The sequence below is a fragment of the Mirounga leonina genome, unplaced genomic scaffold (genome assembly GCF_011800145.1).
Source record: "Mirounga leonina isolate KUSES-001 unplaced genomic scaffold, KU_Mleo_1.0 Mir_165, whole genome shotgun sequence".
NCBI lineage: Eukaryota > Metazoa > Chordata > Mammalia > Carnivora > Phocidae > Mirounga > Mirounga leonina.
The window spans coordinates 18,738,718-18,757,838 of record NW_023270415.1 but is presented as its reverse complement, the minus strand read 5'-3'; the positions used below and the strand labels follow the sequence as shown (position 1 = coordinate 18,757,838).

Here is a 19,121-nt window from a genome sequence, read left to right as displayed (position 1 = left end):
TGTGATTTTTTAAAAGGAAGTTAGTAATATTGTTTTAAATACAAAAGCATGGTGGTCACTTGCATGGAGGAGGAGAAGGCAGGATAAGATGAGAAAGTTCCCTGCAAGTCTCTAGCATAGTCTGGTGGTTAGGTGCTAACATGATCCATGCTTGGAAAAGGTGAGACTTCCCAAGTTTGGACTGAGATAAATGAGCTATGGTCCCCAGTGCTAGTCAGGGAGGAAGAGAAATTACCATGACTTTTCCCTACCCTTTCTTTCTTGCCCTGTTGCCCCAGCTCTCTTTCCTTCCATCTCTTCTCTCTCCCTCACTAGCATGGCACAGAAACCCACAGCTGCCTAACTTTATGGAAGAAATGTAGCTAACCATACAGCTCTGTCTTTGCCATCCCCAGCAGGAGACTTCCTCCAGGCATTGGGGAACCTCCATTAATTAGAGGAAATCAGAACTCTAGGATACGTACAATCATATACCAGGAATTTTCCTCTCGTTTGAGGCATTAGACAGCTCATAGAAATTCAAACAGTATGAAAATTCTACAGAAGCTATGTGGCCAAAAAATCATTATTGAGCCTTAAAGAGAGAATTGTATTACATTTATTAACTTGTGTTAATCTCCTAGATATTGAAATTAGATTCAATAAAGTGGTATTTAACTCTTATGTTCTTGAGCATATCCCTATATTTTAATCATTATTTCTCATATGATAGTTTCTAATATATTATTGGATTGCTCTCTATGAACAGCATTATCATCATGTAAATGCCAATGCTGTTTATGATGGATTCAGAAATCCTACTTAACAATATGTAAAAGAAGATTGAAGTTTTAAGTATTAAATTTTCCAAAGCAGTATATACATACTTTAAGAATTCTTTTATTTTGAATTGTGTTTTTAGTATAGAAAAATTCAAACAATCCAAATGGATATAATATTAAATGTAATTCTCTTTCCCATACATTGTCCCATGAGTCCCCTCCCCAGAGGCAGTCATTTTCAAGTTCCTGTTTTGCTAAGATAACTTATATGTGGACAAATAGGCATCAAAAAGAATTGTTTTAAAAGTCCATTCCATAGGAATCATATTTCAAAATGTCTGTATTCTTAGCACATTCAATGCTTTTCTGTTTGAGGCCAAACGTGTAGTGCAGAAATCTTTAGGCTTGGGGTCAGACAGATTATATGTAAAACCCAAGCACGAGAGCAAGATTTTGAAGCTAGCCACAATAAAAGTGATAGAGATGTTATAATCTTTATTAAACTTTTAATAGAAAAATCAGGAGAGAACAGTGTCAATGCAGTAAGTTCCAAGACTTGAGTCTGGTACCAGTTAGACATAAACAATTAAGTGACATGTATAACTAGTTTGTATTATGATATATCATGTAAGGATACCAAAATATTTGGGTAATTATTTTGTCTAAAATTGAAAGTAATCTTTAGGGGCGCCTGGGTGGCTCAGTCATTAAGCATCTGCGTTCGTCTCAGGTCATGGGCCCAGGGTCCTGGGATCAAGCCCCACATTGGGCTCCCTGCTGGGTGGGAAGCCTGCTTCTCCCTCTCCCACTCGCCCAGCTTGTGATCCTTCTCTTGCTGCGTCTCTCTCTGTCAAATAAATAAATTAAATATTTAAAAATAAATAAATAAAATTGAATGTAATCTTTTAAAAAAAGTTCAAGATAAAAACCTCAAGAAAGAATATATGATGTGGAGGGTGGGTTAAATAGGTGATGGGGATTAAGGAATATACTTGCTATGATGAGCACCAGGTATTGCATGGAAGTGTTGAATCACTAGTATTACACTGTATGTTAACTAACTGGAATTTAAATTAAAACGTTTAAAAAATAATTTAAAGGGGCGCCTGGATGGCTCAGTCATTGAGTGCCTGCCTTGGGCTCAGGTCATGATCCCAGGGTCCTGGGATTGAGCCCCGCATCGGGCTCCCTGCTCTGCAGGAGGCCTGCTTCTCCCTCTCCCACTCCCCCTGCTTGTGTTCCCTCTCTTGCTGTGTCTCTTTCTGTCAAATAAATAAAATCTTAAAAAATAAAAAATATTTAAAATAAATAATTTAAAAATTTTTTATTTTGAAAAAGAATATATGATGTCAAAGAGTATAGTTCATATTAGCTTGTTACTCTTCAACACAATATATTTGGTATTTCCCATGGATGGAAAGGATTTTCATATATTTTTTCTAAGCCTGTATTTGGGATCAGTTTGTAAGAAAAATGTCACCTTTGTCTTTTAGGCTCTTCTAACATATAAGAGTGACCCAACCATGAGAAAAATGTTGAATCATCTGTATTTCTATATCATGCCTGTGTTTAACGTTGATGGATACCATTTTAGCTGGACCAGTGTAAGTCACTTTGCTATCCAACTGAAAAGAGAGACTAAATAAATAGAAAACAGCCATAGAACAGGAAGGAAACCTGGTGGGCAGACAGCCTAGTGATTCCAGAACTACAAAAGAGATCTCCACTCCCTGTCCCATCATAGCAGCAAACTTTTGTTTATATGTTTTGCTTTGCATGAGATTCCATATAAGTCAAGATGTCTGCTTCCAAAGAAATTGTGAAAAGTCACTAGTCTAGCCTAGCTTACTCAATTTTGCCCGAGAAGAAATGAGGCCAAGAGAAGCTAAGAGATAGCAAGTGTGTGGCAGAAATTGGAGCATGAACCTACTGCTTATCCAATCCTCTTTCTACTCCCTGGATTTGTCTGTTCCCAGAACTCTCCCACAGTGCTGTGATTCATTCACCAATTGTGCTACTAAAATGCATGTGGATAACCTTTTGAGTATTTTTTCTACACCTATTTTCTTAATTACATCTAGGATCGATTTTGGAGAAAAACAAGGTCAAGGAGCTCAAGGTTTCGCTGCCGTGGAGTTGATGCCAATCGTAACTGGAAAGTGAAATGGTGTGGTAAGTTGGAAACTAACTGGAATTTAGATCCAGAGGTTTCCACAGCTTTCACTCTCAAAAATAATGAGCCCAATAGGACTCCAATATAAGATTGATGTTTTAACGTAGGTGAAAACCTAATAGAGAAAAATACAGATATATACCTTGTAGCTATAATTTGGAAAAGAAAATGAAAGGGATTTTTAATATGCAAATATCAAAGATTTAAATCTGTCAACCAAATCCTGAAAATTGAAAATTTAAACACAGATGTAAAAGCAGGAAACTGAGGAATATTTGACATTCAGAAACTAAAACAGAACTGTGGTTTGTGGTATAAATCTGCTTAAATATTTTAATCCTTTCATTGAGAAAGTGAGAGTAACTCTGATCCTGCTTTCATCTGTCTATGACAATCAAAACTACCAAATCCTTGTCCAGAATCTACCTATCTAAGGTATCATACAATGATTGACCACTCACGTGGCAAATGTCTTTCTGCTACATTCCATCCTTCATTTATACCTTTCAAGTGAAGAGAGGATGTCATTTTAATGAAGGAAACTCTTTCAAAATAAAGAAGCAGGTAGGTACTAGAGAGGGGAAGAGGGACAGGAGGTAGAAAATTAGCCAGAGCCAGTATAGAGGAGGAAAAACTTCACTTCTACCCACCTTGGGATTTTTAGCTAAAGCTCTTAAACAAAAAGGCAGATTAGCAAGAGAAAAACAGTTTATTAACATGTGCGGCATGTGTCACACGGGAGAAACCCCATGAAAAGTAACTTGGGGTGGCAACTTAGAACTCGGCTTATGTAGCATCTTCAATTAATTTGTAGAGAAATGACAGGACAAAGGAAAGTCGCTTTGGGCAGCACGCCGTGGGAAGGTAAATATATGGGAGACAACTAAGGGAGTAGGGTTTGTTTGCAGCTTTCTGTGGTGCTGTCTCTAGGATGATAAAGTCTGTCTCCAGTAAAAGGAGAATTTATATCTTCTCTTTAGGCAGAAAAGGGCGAGGCAGAGAGAGCTTTTCCTGCACTTGCTGCTGCGCAATTGCCTTCAGCTCAAAATAATTTTCGCGTCAAATAGACATATTTTTGGGGTGACATATTCTGGTTTCCTTCACTAGTATCATACTTGGCAATAGGAGGGAGGGTAGGAAAAGTATTATCAAAAGGCAGTTGTAAGGAGCTCCCCTTTCACAGAGTCCTTCCTTAGCTCTCTCGAAGTATAGACCATTGTGGAACAGAAAGTTTTCTGTTAGTCCCTTAGAAATGAGGCCTATTCCCAAATCACTCATCATGTGATGCTTCGGGTTCTGCATTAGATGCCACTCTTCCCATCCTACCCACATCAGACAGAGCAACTGGGCATGGGCTTAGATTCCTTCCGTATATCCTCTCCAGGCAACCTCCCTTAATCAATTAGAATTAGCAAATAAGAATATGGCTCTAGAATATGACAGATAAGGTTTGATTCTACCATTATCAGCTCAATGACTTGGGTGATTTTCTTTTTCTACCTATCAATTTATAACAATAACACCTACCTCATAGCGTTCTTATGGGAATTAAAGGAATTTACATATGTTTAATGGCTAATTCAGTCCTAGTTCCAAACAGAGATCTAAATATCAGTGATCTATCTCTTCTCCCTCAAGCTGCAGAACAGTCAATTGATCTCTGAGCCTCAGATCCACTGTTAAAGTACTTCTTTCCTTCAGGAGAGTGTTGTGATGATAAGCCATAAGGTAAGCTTAAAAGTGTTGCATTTATGAGAGAAGAAAAGCATCAAATAAATACTATAAAGTGCTATTAGTGATGGCTGTTTATATTTTAAAATTTTTTCTTCAGGGCACCTGGGTGGCCCAGTCAGTTAAGCATCTGACTCTTGATTTCAGCTCAGGTCATGATCTCAGGGTCATGAGATTGAGCCCTGCATAGGGCTCCGCACTCAGCAGGGAGTCTGCCCAAGATCGCCTCTCCCTAGCCCTCTGCCCCTCCCCACACACACCCTCTCTCTCTAAAATAAATAAATTAATCTAAAAAAAAATTTTTTTTCTTCAACCTGGACTGAAACAAAAAGCAGGTTCACGTTAACTCCCTAAGACCACTAATTCTTTTTTAAATTCTATTTCCCTCTTTCTGATGCGACCATTTTGCATGCTGAAAACTGTGTGTCCTATTTCACTAGTTGGCGGGTATCTGCATCCATATATATGTCATACAAATGATGCCCGCAGTCATCTAAGTGAGCACACTGAATGGGTTACTAAGCTCAATAACACTAGCAGGCCAGCCAGCTCTGTCTGTGTAAAGTTAGACTCTTATTTATATCCGGTTACAAATAAGTGTCTTGCTTTCCATTGTTCTTTTTCCTTTACCCAGCTTGTTTCCTTCTTACATAGGCCTTCATTGATTTCTTAGTTTCATCTGCAGTCCTAACTAGAACTCCTTTGATTCTTCGCATTTTGGAATCATTCTGATTCTTCCCGTGAGTCCGAATTCAAGATACGAGGGGATTATGTCAAATGTCAGTTGCAAAATGACCTTGATAGACTGTTTTAAGTGATGTGGAAATGGAGGCAGCCTGGCTGAGATCATCGCTCCCCACAAGGTGTCCCAAGGGGATGCAGCTGATCTGACGGGTAGGCAGATGTGGCCTTCCTCCCCTACAACATCATCTCCCCACAGCTATTTGCTTGGTCCACAGGACAGTGAACCTCACTGAGGGAACCACTCTTAGGTCAAGGGCCCAGAAATAAGTGTAGTCCCTAAGTGAACCTCCAAATAAACAACCATAGTATAAATGACATAGAAATGTCCAGGAATGTCCAGGACCATTGAAAACACTATAGAGTCAACGTTGAACTGACAAACAGCTATTTCTTTCTCTTAAGTGAGTCTCAAACTTAAAGAGTAGAACATGAAACTGCTTTTTACCATGAAAAATCCGTGGATTCCCATATAACAGTGTTACACTTCAGTGCATTTAATGTGGAGTAGACAGAGCATACTTCATAGCTCCCCCTGGGGGCCTTCAGGCCATGAAATGAATATCATCACTCTAAAAGTGGATCCAGCAGAGAGAGTCAACAAGTCAAAGTAGTAGTGGGAAACAAGAATAAATATACAAATTTTACTCATTAATTCACCAAAGTTAATTGAGCACATACTCTCTGCTAGGCACTGTGGGTTATTGTTTTTTTTTTTCCCCTTCTTCTGTGTACTCTTTGGAGAATGCCATGAGCACTGCTTCTTCCAAATTGAAATAAATCCAGGAGAGAGGCAAAGAGTTTAGATGATATCCATATTTAAGCTTTAATCCCTAAATAACTCAAGTGTTGCCTAAAAATAAATTATTACTAGGACAACCTACAGAATGGGAGAATGTATTTGCAAATGATATATCTAATAAGAGGCTTTTATTTAGAATATTAAAATAACTCTTACAACTCAACAATACATAACTCAATTTAAAATGGACAAATGATCCAGACACTTCTTTAAAGAAGATATACAAATGGGAATAAGCACATAAAAAAATGCTTGACATCTTTAGCCATCAGGGAAATGCACTTCAAGATACCACGTCACACCCACTAAGATGGCTATAATAAAAAAGACAGACAATAACAAGTGTTGGTGAGGGTGTGGAAAAGTTGGAATTCTCATACTTGCTGGTGGGCATGTTAAATGATGTGGCCACTTTGGGAAACTGCTTAATGGTCACTCAGAATTTACCATATGACCAGCAATTCCACTCCTACATATATATCTAAGAGAAATGAAAACATTTGTCCATACAATGCATACACATAGATGTTTCTAGCAGCATTATTTATAATAGCCAAAAACTGGAAATAGCTCAAATGTCTATCAACCAAGGAATAGATGAATATGGTATATCCAAATAATGGAATACTATTTAGCCATAAAAAGAATACATACTGATACTACATAGATGCAACATAGATGAAAACATTATGCTAAGTGAAATAAGCCAATCATAATATTTATATGAAATGTCCAAATAGGCAAATCCATAGAGATAGAGAGTAGATTGGTGGTTGCCAAGGGCCAGGGAGAGAGGGGGAAAAAATGCTACTGAGAAAGGGTTTTCTCTTTGGCATGATCATAATGTTTTTGGAATTAGATTGTAGTGATGATTGTGAATATACTAAAATTCATCCAATTGTACACTTCAAAAAAGTGAATTCTATTACCATTTAAGAGTAATTTAGGCATTTAATGAAATGTAACTCTTCTTTTTTAGAACACTCAATTACCTAATATTATAAATTAGGTATATAGTGGGGAGAAAACCACTTTTTATCAGTGTAATCACAAATGCCTCTCTCTACAGATCCCCTTCTCCCACTTACACCCCCTCACCCTATCAAAAAAAAGGGGACCTGTTTTGTTTGGGCAAATGTTTCAATAGATCACCTGAAATGAAAAGGAAACTACTATGTACTTGTCGTTTGTGGCCAATGCCTGTGAAAGAACAATGGATGGTCACTGGCCTGCTTTTTAAGAGGATTTCTTCCAGCTGAAAGGCTTTTACTTTGAACCTGAACTGAATAGCTATAAAAAATATAGAGAATTTCAGAGACTAAATGTGGGGCAAGGAGAGGGAAAACAGGGAGAAATAACACTGCTGGAATATCTAGAAAGGGACTTCTTGGAAGTCAAAGATGTCTAAAGAGAATTTTAATTAAATTTTCCTGTGAAGTATGCAAATTCTCTTCAGTATTCCATAACTAGCATTGGTAATATTCAGTACAATCTATTTCACTTAATAAGGCTTTGTGGAATTGGATCTGCTATTTGGGGATGTGAGGAAGTGTTGAGTCTAGCCTCCAAGTAAGCTCAGGGCAAGAACTAATTCACATCAAATTTTCAGGGGTATGGAACCCATAACAGGAATGCACTGCCTTATAAGACAAGTATTGGATAACATTTGGCTAAGAATGATACATAGATGGGATTAAACATCAACAGGATGGTCAAACTGGACCCTTAAGATGCCCACCATATATTGATTCTAACATATATTAATCCAATTTTAAATCAAAACAAATACATTGAACACCTGCTAAAATGCAAGGTGCTATAAATTGTATCAGAAAGTCCTGAATGATTTAACGAGTCCTTATCTAACTCCCAAGGAATTATTTGGGATTCTGAAGAAATATAAAGGGAAAATCTGTTGACTTCTCCTTTTTTTTTTTTTTTAAGATTTTATTTATTTATTTGACAGAGAGAGAGAGAGAGAAAGAGAACAAGTAGGCAGAGAGGCAGGCAGAGGGAGAGGGAGAAGCAGGCTTCCTGCGGAGCAGGGAGCCCGATGTGGGGCTCGATCCCGGGACCCCAGGATCATGACCTGAGCCGAAGGCAGCCGCTTAACCAACTGAGCCACCCAGGCGCCCCTTGACTTCTCCTTTTATATTTAAAATCAAGTTATTGTAAAAAGATGTATTAGTCACCTGAAATCTTCCATGGAAGTTGGTAGAGAAATTAAAAAATTAAACAATCAATGAGTTAATTATCATGCTTAGTTATGCTTTTTATAAAGAAATTAAAGGGTAAAGAATCCTAGAAATTTAGATCAAATGGAGTTTGCTCACTGGTGTTGTTTATGTATTTATTATATAATTATTATAATTTCTATTTATTATACCTAACTTTTATTAAGGATTCACTATGTGTCAAGCATGTGCTAAGTGCTCAAGATTATTCTTTCATTGGTAGATGCTATTATTATCCCTATGTAACTGATAAAGAAATTAAAATTCCAAGAAATTAGGAAACTTGCTTCAGATTACACACAAATTGAGCCACAGTGAGAAGCCAAGTCTGACTGACTCCACCGACCCTGTTTCAAGCCATTGTATCTGACCTTTTAGGGATCAGCTTGCAATGAATGGTCACTCCACTTTGTTAAAAAGTTAATGTGTGGTTGCAAAGGAGTAGTTTAGGTATCAAAATAATAATAAGACTGGGAGTGTTTTATTCAAAATTATGAAACATAGACAACAGGGAGATTGGGAATGTACAGTAAGAGAGGGGAGGAAGGTTTCCGGGTGCTACCTGGGCGGGGGGGTGTTTGTTTTTTTTTTAGAAAGTGAGAGTGTGTGAGCCAGGAGGGGCAGAAGGAGAGAGAAAGAATCTTAAGCCGGCTCCATGCCCAGTGCAGAGCCCAAGGTAGGGCTCGATCTCACAACCCTGAGATCATGACCTGAGCCAAAATCAAGAGTTGTTTGCTTAACTGACTGAGTCACCCAGGACCCCCTCCAGGTACTATTTTTGAAATTGGGCCACTTCATACCATGCAGGCAGTTTGAATTTACATGTGATATCAGGTATATGACTATGAATTCTCCACCGAGACATTTTCCTTCCAGCCAGAACTTCGTATCTTCCCATAGAGGCAGATTTTTTTTGTAGCTTTCATTGAAAGTATCACCCTTTGAGGGTCCTACGTATATGCCTGGGTCTTACTCCCCCTTCCTGCGTATTAAGGATCCAAATCCTGATCCCCTGCCTCCACCACATGCAGCCATTGAAACAAGACTGAGACACCCCAAGAATGGCTACAGCTTTTGCTTCAGCTATTCTTATTCCAACCCCCTCTTCATGTTTGTTCCCTTGGGAACATTTTTGAGAATTCTGATGTGTATTTAAATTGCTTTATTGAACATTCAGAGAGGTTTATAACAGGAGATTTTATCACAGTGTCTGGTACAATTCCATTATATTGCCAGAAAACCCAAGTATCATTTTAGACATTAACACAATTGGAATTAGTTTAGGCCTCAATTCTTGATGATGGTGTTTTTTTTTTTATTTTTAAAGATTCTATTCATTTATTTGAGAGAGAAACAGAGGGAGCACAAGCAAGGGGAGAAGGAGAGGGAGCAGGAGAGGGAGAAGCAGACTTCCCACTGAGCACAGAGCCTGACTTAGGGCTCAATCCCAGGACCCTGAGATCATGACCTGAGCCAAAGTCAGATGCTTAACCGACTGAGTTACCCAGGTGCCCAAAAGATCATTTTAAACTTAAACTTATATGAACTCCTTCAGAACCCAGAAAAAGAGTGAACATTTCCCAAATCATTTTATGGAGCTAAATAGAACCTTGATTGCAAAACCAAGTGAGGACAGCATGAGCAAGAAAATTATCTGCAAATCTCTCTTGTGAATATAAATGTATAAATTATTTTTAAAAATTATTAGCAAACCAAATCCAACACTATATAAAATGATAATATATAACAAACAAGTTTGGTCTAATACAGAAATCCAAGAGAGTGGTTTAATATTTGATGATGGTTTTTAAGACCTTCTATCATTACTCTGATTGTCTACAACAATCCTACCTGTACCTGCTCATAAAAACTGACCACAGCCAGGCAACTTTCTTACTTGCTGACTCCTACAAGTAATAATACCACAAGAGCATTACTATCACAGTTTCAAAATGAAAGTTTCAAAATAAAATATGTAGCTTTAGGATATTGCTGCTTCTTTTCCCAAGTGTTGTCTTTTAAATCTTTCTGTAGCAGTTCTTTTGATATTTGGGAGAGCTGACAATGAATGCTGAAACTTGGGAAGAACTGGTTCTTATTGAATTTTCTGGTTTTGTTGGATTTTTTGTTTTTTTACATTTCCTTTCAAATGCCACCACTTTGGTGAACTTTTTTTTTTTTTAAAGATTTTATTTATTTATTTGACAGAGAGAGAGATAGCGAGAGCAGGAACACAAGCAGGGGGAGTGGGAGAGGGAGAAGCAGGCTTCCCACTGAGCAGGGAGCCCGATGTGGGACTCGATCCCAGGACCCTGGGATCATGACCTGAGCCGAAGGCAGATGCTTAACGACTGAGCCACCCAGGCGCCTGAACTTTTTTTTTTTAAGTGTAGTTATGTATAACATATTAGTTTCATGTGTACAACATAGTGATTCAACATTTATATACATTACAATGTGATCACCATAAGTCTAGCCACCCTTTGTCACCATACAAAGTTGTTACAGCATTATTGACTATCTTCCCTATGCTTTACATGACAACCCTGTGACTTACTTATTTTATAACTGGAAGTTGGTACCTTTTAATCCCCTTCACCTATTTCACCCATTTTCTCCCAACCCCCACTCCCAACCCCTCTGCCAACCACCAGATTGCAAATATGAATCTATTTCTGCTTTGTTTTATTTGTTCATTTGTTTTGTTTTCTAGATTCCAAATGGAAGTGAAATCACACAGTATTTGTCTTTCTCTAACTTATTTCATTTAGCATAATACTCTATAGCTCCATCCATTTTCTCACAAATGGCAAGATTTCATTCTTGTTTATGGTTAAGTAATAGTCCATTGTATATATATACCACATCTTCTTTATCCATTCATCTATCAATGGACACTTAGATTACTTCTGTATCTTACTTACTATAAATAATGCTGCAGTGAAAATAAGGGCACATATATCTTTTCAAATTAGTGTTTTCATTTTCTTCAGGTAAATTCCCAGAATCAGAATTGCTGCATAATATGGTTATTACTCAATTACTCAAATCATTAATTTTTTGAGGACTCTCATACTGTTTTCCACATTGGCTATACCAATTTACATTCCCACCAGCAGGGCACCAGGTTTCTGTTTTTTTTTCTCTACATTCTGGCCAACACTTGCTATTTCCTGTCTTTTTGACAATAGCCATTCTGACTAGTATGAGGTGATATGTCATTGTGGTTTTGATTTGCATTTCCCTGATTATGAGTGATGTTGAGTATCTTTTCATGTGTCTGTTGTCCATCTCTATTTCTTCTTCAGAGAAATGTCTATTCAGGTCCTCTGTCCATTTTTCAATCAGATTTTTTTTTTTTTTTTTGGTATTGAGTTATATGAGTTCTTTGTACATTTTGGATATTAACTTCTTATCAGATATATCTACAAGTATCTTCTCCCATTCAGTAGGTTGCCTTTTCATTCTGTTTATGGCTTCCTTCACTGTGCAAAAGAATTTTAGCTTGCTATAGTCCCATTTGCTAATTTTTGCTTTTGTTACCCTTGCCTACAGAGACAAATCCAAAAAATATTGCTAAGACCAATACCAAAGACCTTACTATTTATGTTTTCTTTTAGGAGTCTTGTGGTTTAAGTCTTTAATCTTTTTTGGAAGGCAGCTATGCTCACCACTATCCCACCAATGCTGCACTCTTTAATCCATTTTGAGTTTATGTTTATATATGTGTAAGACAGTGATCCAATTTTATTCTTTCACATCTTGTCCAGTTTTCCCAACAGGATTTATTGGAGAAACTATTTTTCCCCCATTGTACATTTTGGCCTCCTCTGTCAAAGATTAATTGATCATATAAGCATGGGTTTTTTTCTGAACTCTCCATTCTGTTCTTTTGATCTATGTATCTATTTTTGTGCCAGTACCATACTGTTTTGATTACTATAGCTTTGTAGTATAGCTTGAAATCAGGGAGCAAGACACTTTCAGCTTTGTTCTTCATTCTCAAGATACCTTTGGCTATCCAGGGTCTTTTATGGTTCCATACAAATTTTAAAATTATTTGTTCTCGTTCTGCAAAAAATCGTCCTTCGAATTTTGGTAGGGATTCCATCGAATCTGTACATTGCCTTGAAAGGAATGGACATTTTACCAGTGTCAATTCTTTCAGTCCATGAGCATGGATTATCTTTCCACTTATTTGTGTTGTCTTCAATATCTTTCATTAGTGTCTTTATAGTTTTCAGAATAGAGTTCTTTTACTTCCTTGATTAAATTTATTCCTAGGTATTTTATTCTTTTTGATGCAATTGTAAATGGGATCATTTCTTAATTTCTCTTTCTAATTGTTCATTATTAACGTATAGAAATGCCATGTTTATGTAAATTTTTTATACTACAACTTTACTGAATTCATTTGTTCTAATCATTTTTTGGAGAAGAATTTTAGGGTTTTCTAAACATAGTATTATGGAATCTGCAAATATAGTGACTTTTACTTCTTCTTTTCCAATTTGGATGATTTATCTTCCTTGTCAGATTGCTGTAGCTAGAATTTCCACTATTATATTAAATAAAAGTGGTGAGAGTGGGCATCCTTGTCTTGTTCCTGACCTTAGAGGTAAAGCTTTTAATTTTTTGCCATTAAATATGATGTTAGCTCTGGGTTTATCATGTATTAATTTTATTGTGTTGAGTTACGTTGTCCCTGTACCCACTTTGTTGAGAGTTTCTTTATCATTAATCAATGTTTAATTTTATCAAATGGGTTTTCTGCATCTATTGAGATAACTATGATTTTTATTCTTCATTTTGTTAATGTGGTGTATCATGTTAATTGATTTGTGGATATTGAACCATCCTTGCATCCCTGAAATAAATCCCACCTGAACATGGTGTATGATCCTTTTAATGAATTGTTGAATCTGGCTTGCTAATATTTTGTTGAGAACTTTCGCATCTATGTTCATCACGGATATTGGCCTATAATTTTCTCTTTTGTCATGTATTTGTCTGATTTTGGTATCAGGGTAATGCCAGCCTCATAGAATGAGTGTGGAAGCATCCCTCCCTCTTCAATTTTGTGGAATAGTTTGAGAATAGGTGTTAACTCTTCTTTAAAATTTGGTAGAATTCATCTAGTAGATGCTGTCTGGTCTTAGACTTTCGTTTGTTGGGAGGGTTTTGATTACCAATTCAATTTCATTACTAGTAATCAGTTTGTTCAGATTTGCTATTTCTTCCTGCTTCGGTCTTGGAATGTTATATGTTTTTAGGAATTGTATGTTTTTATCCTTTTCTTCTAGATTGTCCCATTTGTTGGTTTATAATTATTCTAGTAGCCTCTTATGATCCTTTGTGATTCCTCTTTCATTTTCAATTTTATTTCTTTGGGCCCTCTTTCTTTTTTTTATGAGTCAGGCTAAAGGTTTATCCATTTTGCTTATCTTTTCAAAAAACTAGCTTAGTTTCATTGGGTTTTTTTTATTCTGTTTCATTTATTTCCATTCTACTAACTTTGAGCTTTGTTTCTTCTTCTTTTTTTAGTTCTTATAGGTGTAAATTTAGATTGTTTATTTGAGATTGTTCTATGTCTTGGAGTAGAATTGCTTTTGTTGTATCCCATGGATTTTGGAACATTGTGTTTCTATTTTCATTTGTCTCCAGATATTTTTTATTTTCTCTGTGATTCCTTTATTGACCCATTAGTTGTTTAGTAGCATGTTGGTTAGCCTCCACATTTTTGTGTTTTTTTCCAGTATTCCTCTTGTAATTGATTTCTACTTTCACACCATTGTGATCAGAAAAGATGCTTGCTATGATTTTAGTCTTCTTAAATTCATTGAGACCTATTTTGTGGCCTAATATGAACTATCCTGGGGAGTGTTCCATGTGCACTTGAGAATAATGTGTATGCCACTGTTTTTGGATAGGATGTTGTGTGTGTGTGTGTGTGTGTGTGTGTGTGTATCACCATATATCCATCTGGCTTAATGTGTCATGTAAAACCAATTTTGCTTATTGATTTTCTGCCCGGATGATCTATCCACTGATGTAAGTAGGGCATTAAAGTTCACTATTATTATGTATTGCTGTCATTTTTCTATTTCTGTTAATACTTGCTTTATGGGGTTTTTTGGGGTACCCCGATGTTGGGTACATAGATATTCACAAGTGTTATCTCCTCTTGTTGAATTAATCCTTTTATCATTATGTAATGCCCTTCTTTGACTTTTGTTACAGCCTTTGTTTTAAAGTCTATTTTGTCTGATAAGTATTGCTACCCCAGATTTTCACTTCCTTTTGCATGGAATATCTTTTTCCATCCTTTCACTTTCAGTTTATATTTCTTTAGGTCTGAAGTGAGTCTCTGTAGGCAGCACAGAAATGGGTCTTGTTTATCCATTCAGTTACTATATGTCTTTGATTGGACTATTTAGTCCATTTAAATTTAAGGTAATTATTGATAGATATGTACTTACCACCATTTTATTGCTTGGTTTCTAGTTGTTTTTGTAGTTCTTCTCTGTTTCTCTTTTTTCTTCTCTTTCCTTGTGATTTGATGACTTTCTTTAGTGTTATGCTTGGATTCCTTTCTGTTTATTTTTTGTGTATCTGTTATAGTTTTTTGGCTTGTGATTAGCATGGGATATAACATCCTCAGTCTATAGTAGTCTGGTAGTAGGTCACCTAAATTCAAAAACATTCTAAAAGCACAAAACTTTTACTCCCCCTTCTACATTTTATGTATATGACATCATGTTTTACATTTTTTTGGTATCTCTTAACTAATTATTGTAGATATAACTGATTTTACTACTTTTGTCTTTTAACCTTCATACTAGCTTTATTATTTTTTTTCTTTTTGAGAAAGAGAGAAAGCAAGAGCAGGGAAGGGCAGAGGGAGAGGGACAGAGAGAATCTCTTTTAAGATTTTATTCATCTGAGAGAGAGAGAGAGTGTGAGAAAGAGCCTGAGAGGGGAGAAGTTCAGAGGGAGAAGCAGGCTCCCGCTAAGCTGAGAGCCCGATGTGGGACTCAGATCCTAGGACTCCGGGATCATGACTTGAGCCGAAGGCAGTCACTTAACCAACTGAGCCACCCAGGCACCAGGGACAGTGAGAATCTTAAGCAGGTTCTGTGTCCAGCACAGAGCCCGATGGAGGGCTCGATCTCATGATCCTGAGAACATGACCTGAGCTGTAATCAAGAGTCAGATGCTTAAGCAACTGAGCCACCCAGGCACCCCCATACTAGTTTTATAAGTGATTGATCTACCACCTTTACTATTTGCTTTTCCTAGGGAAATTTTCCCTTTCATAACGTTATTTCTAGTTATGGCTTTTTTTTTTTTCCATTTAAATAAGTCCCTGTAACATTGCTTGTAACACTGGTTTTAATGGTGATCAATTCCTTTAATTTTTGCTTGTCTGGGAAGATATCTCTCCATCAATTATGAGTGATAACCTTGTTGGGTAAAGTATTCTCAGTTGTAAGTTTTTTCCTTTCAGCACTTTGAATATATTGTGTCACTCCTTTTTGGTCTGCCAAGTTTCTGCTGAAAAATCAGCTTATAGTCTTGTGGGATTTTCCTTGTACATAACTAGTTGTTTTTCTCTTGGTGATTTTATGATTTTTTAATATTTAACACTTTGATTATAATATGTCTTGGTGTGGGTCTCTTTGAGCTCATTTCATTTGGGACTGTCTGTACTTCCTAGATTTGTACGTCTACTTTCTTTGCCATGTTAATGACGTTTTCAGCTATTATTTCTTCAAATAGATTTTCTATCCATCTTTCTCTCTCTTCTTTTGGGATCCTTATAATACAAACGTTATTATACTTGCTGTTGTTCCATAGGTCCCTTAAACTATCATTTTTAAATTTTTTTTCTTTTTGCTGTTCCAATTGGATGACTTCCACTACCCTGTCTTTCAAATTGCTGATGCATTCTACATCATCTAATCTGCTGTTGATTCCCTTTGCATATTTTTCATTTTAGTTACTGTTTTCTTCAGTTCTGATTTGTTGGGTGGTTTTTGTTGTTGGTGGTGGTGGTGGTGGTTTTTGGTTTTTTGTCTTCTCTTTGTTGAAATTTTCATTGTATTCATCCATTCTTCTGAGTTTGGTGGGCATCTTTATAACAATTACTTTGAACTCTTTATCTGGTAGATTGTTTTTCTCCATTTTGGTTATAGTTCTTTTTCTGCAGTTTTATCTTGTTCTTTTGTTTGAAACACTCCTTTATCTCCCCATTTTGCCAAACTCTGTTTTTGTTTATGTTTTAGATAGATCCAGCTATATCTCCCAGTCATGAAGGAGTGGCTCTAGGTAGAAGTTGTCCTATAGGGCCCAGTTGTGCAACCCTCCCCAGTTGCTTAAGCCAAGTACTTCAAGGGTGTCCCCTGTATAGGCTGCATGTACCCTCCTGTTGTGGCTGGGCTGCAGTTGGTGTGAACTTGCTGGTGTGTGGGGCTGTCCCCCAGCATGGCTGTCTGTGAGGCCTGGTCACAATGAAGGTTGAAGGTGCACTGGCATGTATGGTTGGCCTCCAGTGCAGCTGGCTGTGAGGCTAGGCTGCCACAGCTGCAGGTGCATTGGTGTGTGGGGCAGGCCTCTGGCTATGTAGCTGCAAGATATGATCAGAATTGTTGCAGGTGCTCTAGTGTTGGGGGGGAGGCTGGTCCCTATGGTGGGGGCTGTCTGGGAGGGGTGCCAGTACTGGCAAAGCCTGCCTGCTGGGTGTGGCACAGGGGGGGACCCCTGACCAGGCAGGTTGGGCAGGGTGAGTCTGCAAGGGAAAACCGGGGTGGGGTGAGTGGGGCCAGTACAGTAGACAGAGAGTGTTAGTACCTACCAGCACCAGAACAGCTAGGTAGAGGGGAGTGGGGAAAAAAATGGTACCCACCAGCACTTTCATCCCTGAAGAAAGTCCCGACAGATCTCTTCCCCTCCAGGACACAGGCAATGAATCTCCTTTACATATAACTCATGAGCTTTATCAAACTGACACATCTATGCTGGGCCTTGGAGTGAGATTGTGCACATGACCTCAAAATCCCAATTTCCTACTGTCCTTTGGCTCTCCTGGAAATAGAGCTCACTGGTTTTCAAAGCTAGACATTATTGGGGCTCATCTTCCAAATGCAGGTCCTCCAGGCTTGGGAGCCTAATGTGGGGCTCAGATCCCGCCCCCCCCCACCGCCGCCATTCCTCAGGGAGAGCCTCTACAGTTGTGATATCCCTCCCATTTGCAGACTGCTGAGTCAGGGGTGTAGGTCCTGACTACTCAGCATCTCCACCCCTCCCACCCACCTCAATGTTGCTTTTCCTTTATACCCTTAATTGTGTAAAATATGTTCTTCCAGGCCTCAGGTCATTCTCAGAGAGGGATTGTTCTATATGTAGTTGTAGTTTTCATGTTTCCGTGGGAGAAGGTGAGCTTTTTCCTACTCCACCATTTTGATCCAGCTCTCTGGCGTTACTGTAGATATTTTCTAAGTTTGTCTTATAATGAATTCTTTAGTGCATGTCATGGATAGGCACTCTCCATCCATTCCAACCTCTTTCGAGAGACTTCCTGCACTGGTGAGTCCAAAAAGATAAAGTCTGCATTTCCTAGACTCACTTATAGCTAGGGATCAGAGTATTTTAGGTTCTACCTTTTTGGTGCCTTCATGTGAGACTTAGAATGTGGAAAGTAAGATAGAGGTCGTTTTTCTGTGGCTTCTATTGTCCCTGCTGTCTTGCACCATTGTGGAGGTGTGTGGTTTATCTGAGGCAGCCTCCCCATCTTGACTCTTCCCTGAATGTGCTACTTCCTCATCTTAGAAAAGGGAGGAGCCCTCCTCATAACCTGTATCATGCCTCTTCAAGTCATCCGAGTTGGCTCAAGCTAGAGTTTCTTTCCTGATGGTTCTAAAAATCATTTAACAACTTACTTTTTTAAAAGATTTTATATATTTATTTGATAGAGACACAGCAAGAGAGGGAACACAAGCAGGGGGAGTGGGAAAAGCAGGCTTCCCGCTAAGCAGGGAGCCCAAAGCAGGGCTTGATCCCAGGACCCTGGGATCATGACCTGAGCCAAAGGCAGACACTTAATGACTGAGCCACCCAGGTGTCCCTAACAACTTATTTAAAAAAAAAAAAAGTCCCCTTTGCTTAAACTAACCACAGTGGATTCTGTGCCCTTTCATGAAGCCCTGGCCAGCATAGTCTCTCATAAACATTTCATTTTCCAGTTCACATCTATTACCTTGGCCAAGAATTCCATTATTTCATAAGATTTTTCTGACATTCAATTCAATTTTTTTGTTCTTTGTTTTCATTATTGGTACTAGCCCACGTTGTCATAGTCATTTACCATTCATACTATTTTGGTCTTTTAAAATAATGTACCTAATAAATGTATTAGCAAGCTATTATTTCTATTTCCTTAGTATTACTTAGCTAAAGAATATACTGTCAATTCCTTTCAGTGCTCCTTTAACTCATCAACCTTAAACATGTTTTTGCAGACTTCCTTTTTTCTAGGATAGAGGATCACAACGTTAAACCAAATGTCCTTCTAAGACTTAAAGAAAACACAAAAAGCTGTTATTATCATCTCTTGTTATTGTTATTTAAACATATATTTTCCACTTAACTCACCACTAAAAAGATTTTATCATATGTGAATT

General features: G+C 37.7%; 1 protein-coding gene across 1 annotated transcript in view; it reads left to right on the top strand.

The window, feature by feature from the left end:
• Positions 1-19,121, top strand: part of CPA6 (carboxypeptidase A6) — a 359,072-nt gene that overhangs the window by 298,736 nt on the left and 41,215 nt on the right. The window contains exons 7-8 of the mRNA XM_035011284.1: positions 2,255-2,365; positions 2,843-2,933. Of these exons, the coding sequence (XP_034867175.1) occupies positions 2,255-2,365; positions 2,843-2,933 (202 nt within the window). The remainder of the gene's footprint in view (positions 1-2,254; positions 2,366-2,842; positions 2,934-19,121) is intronic.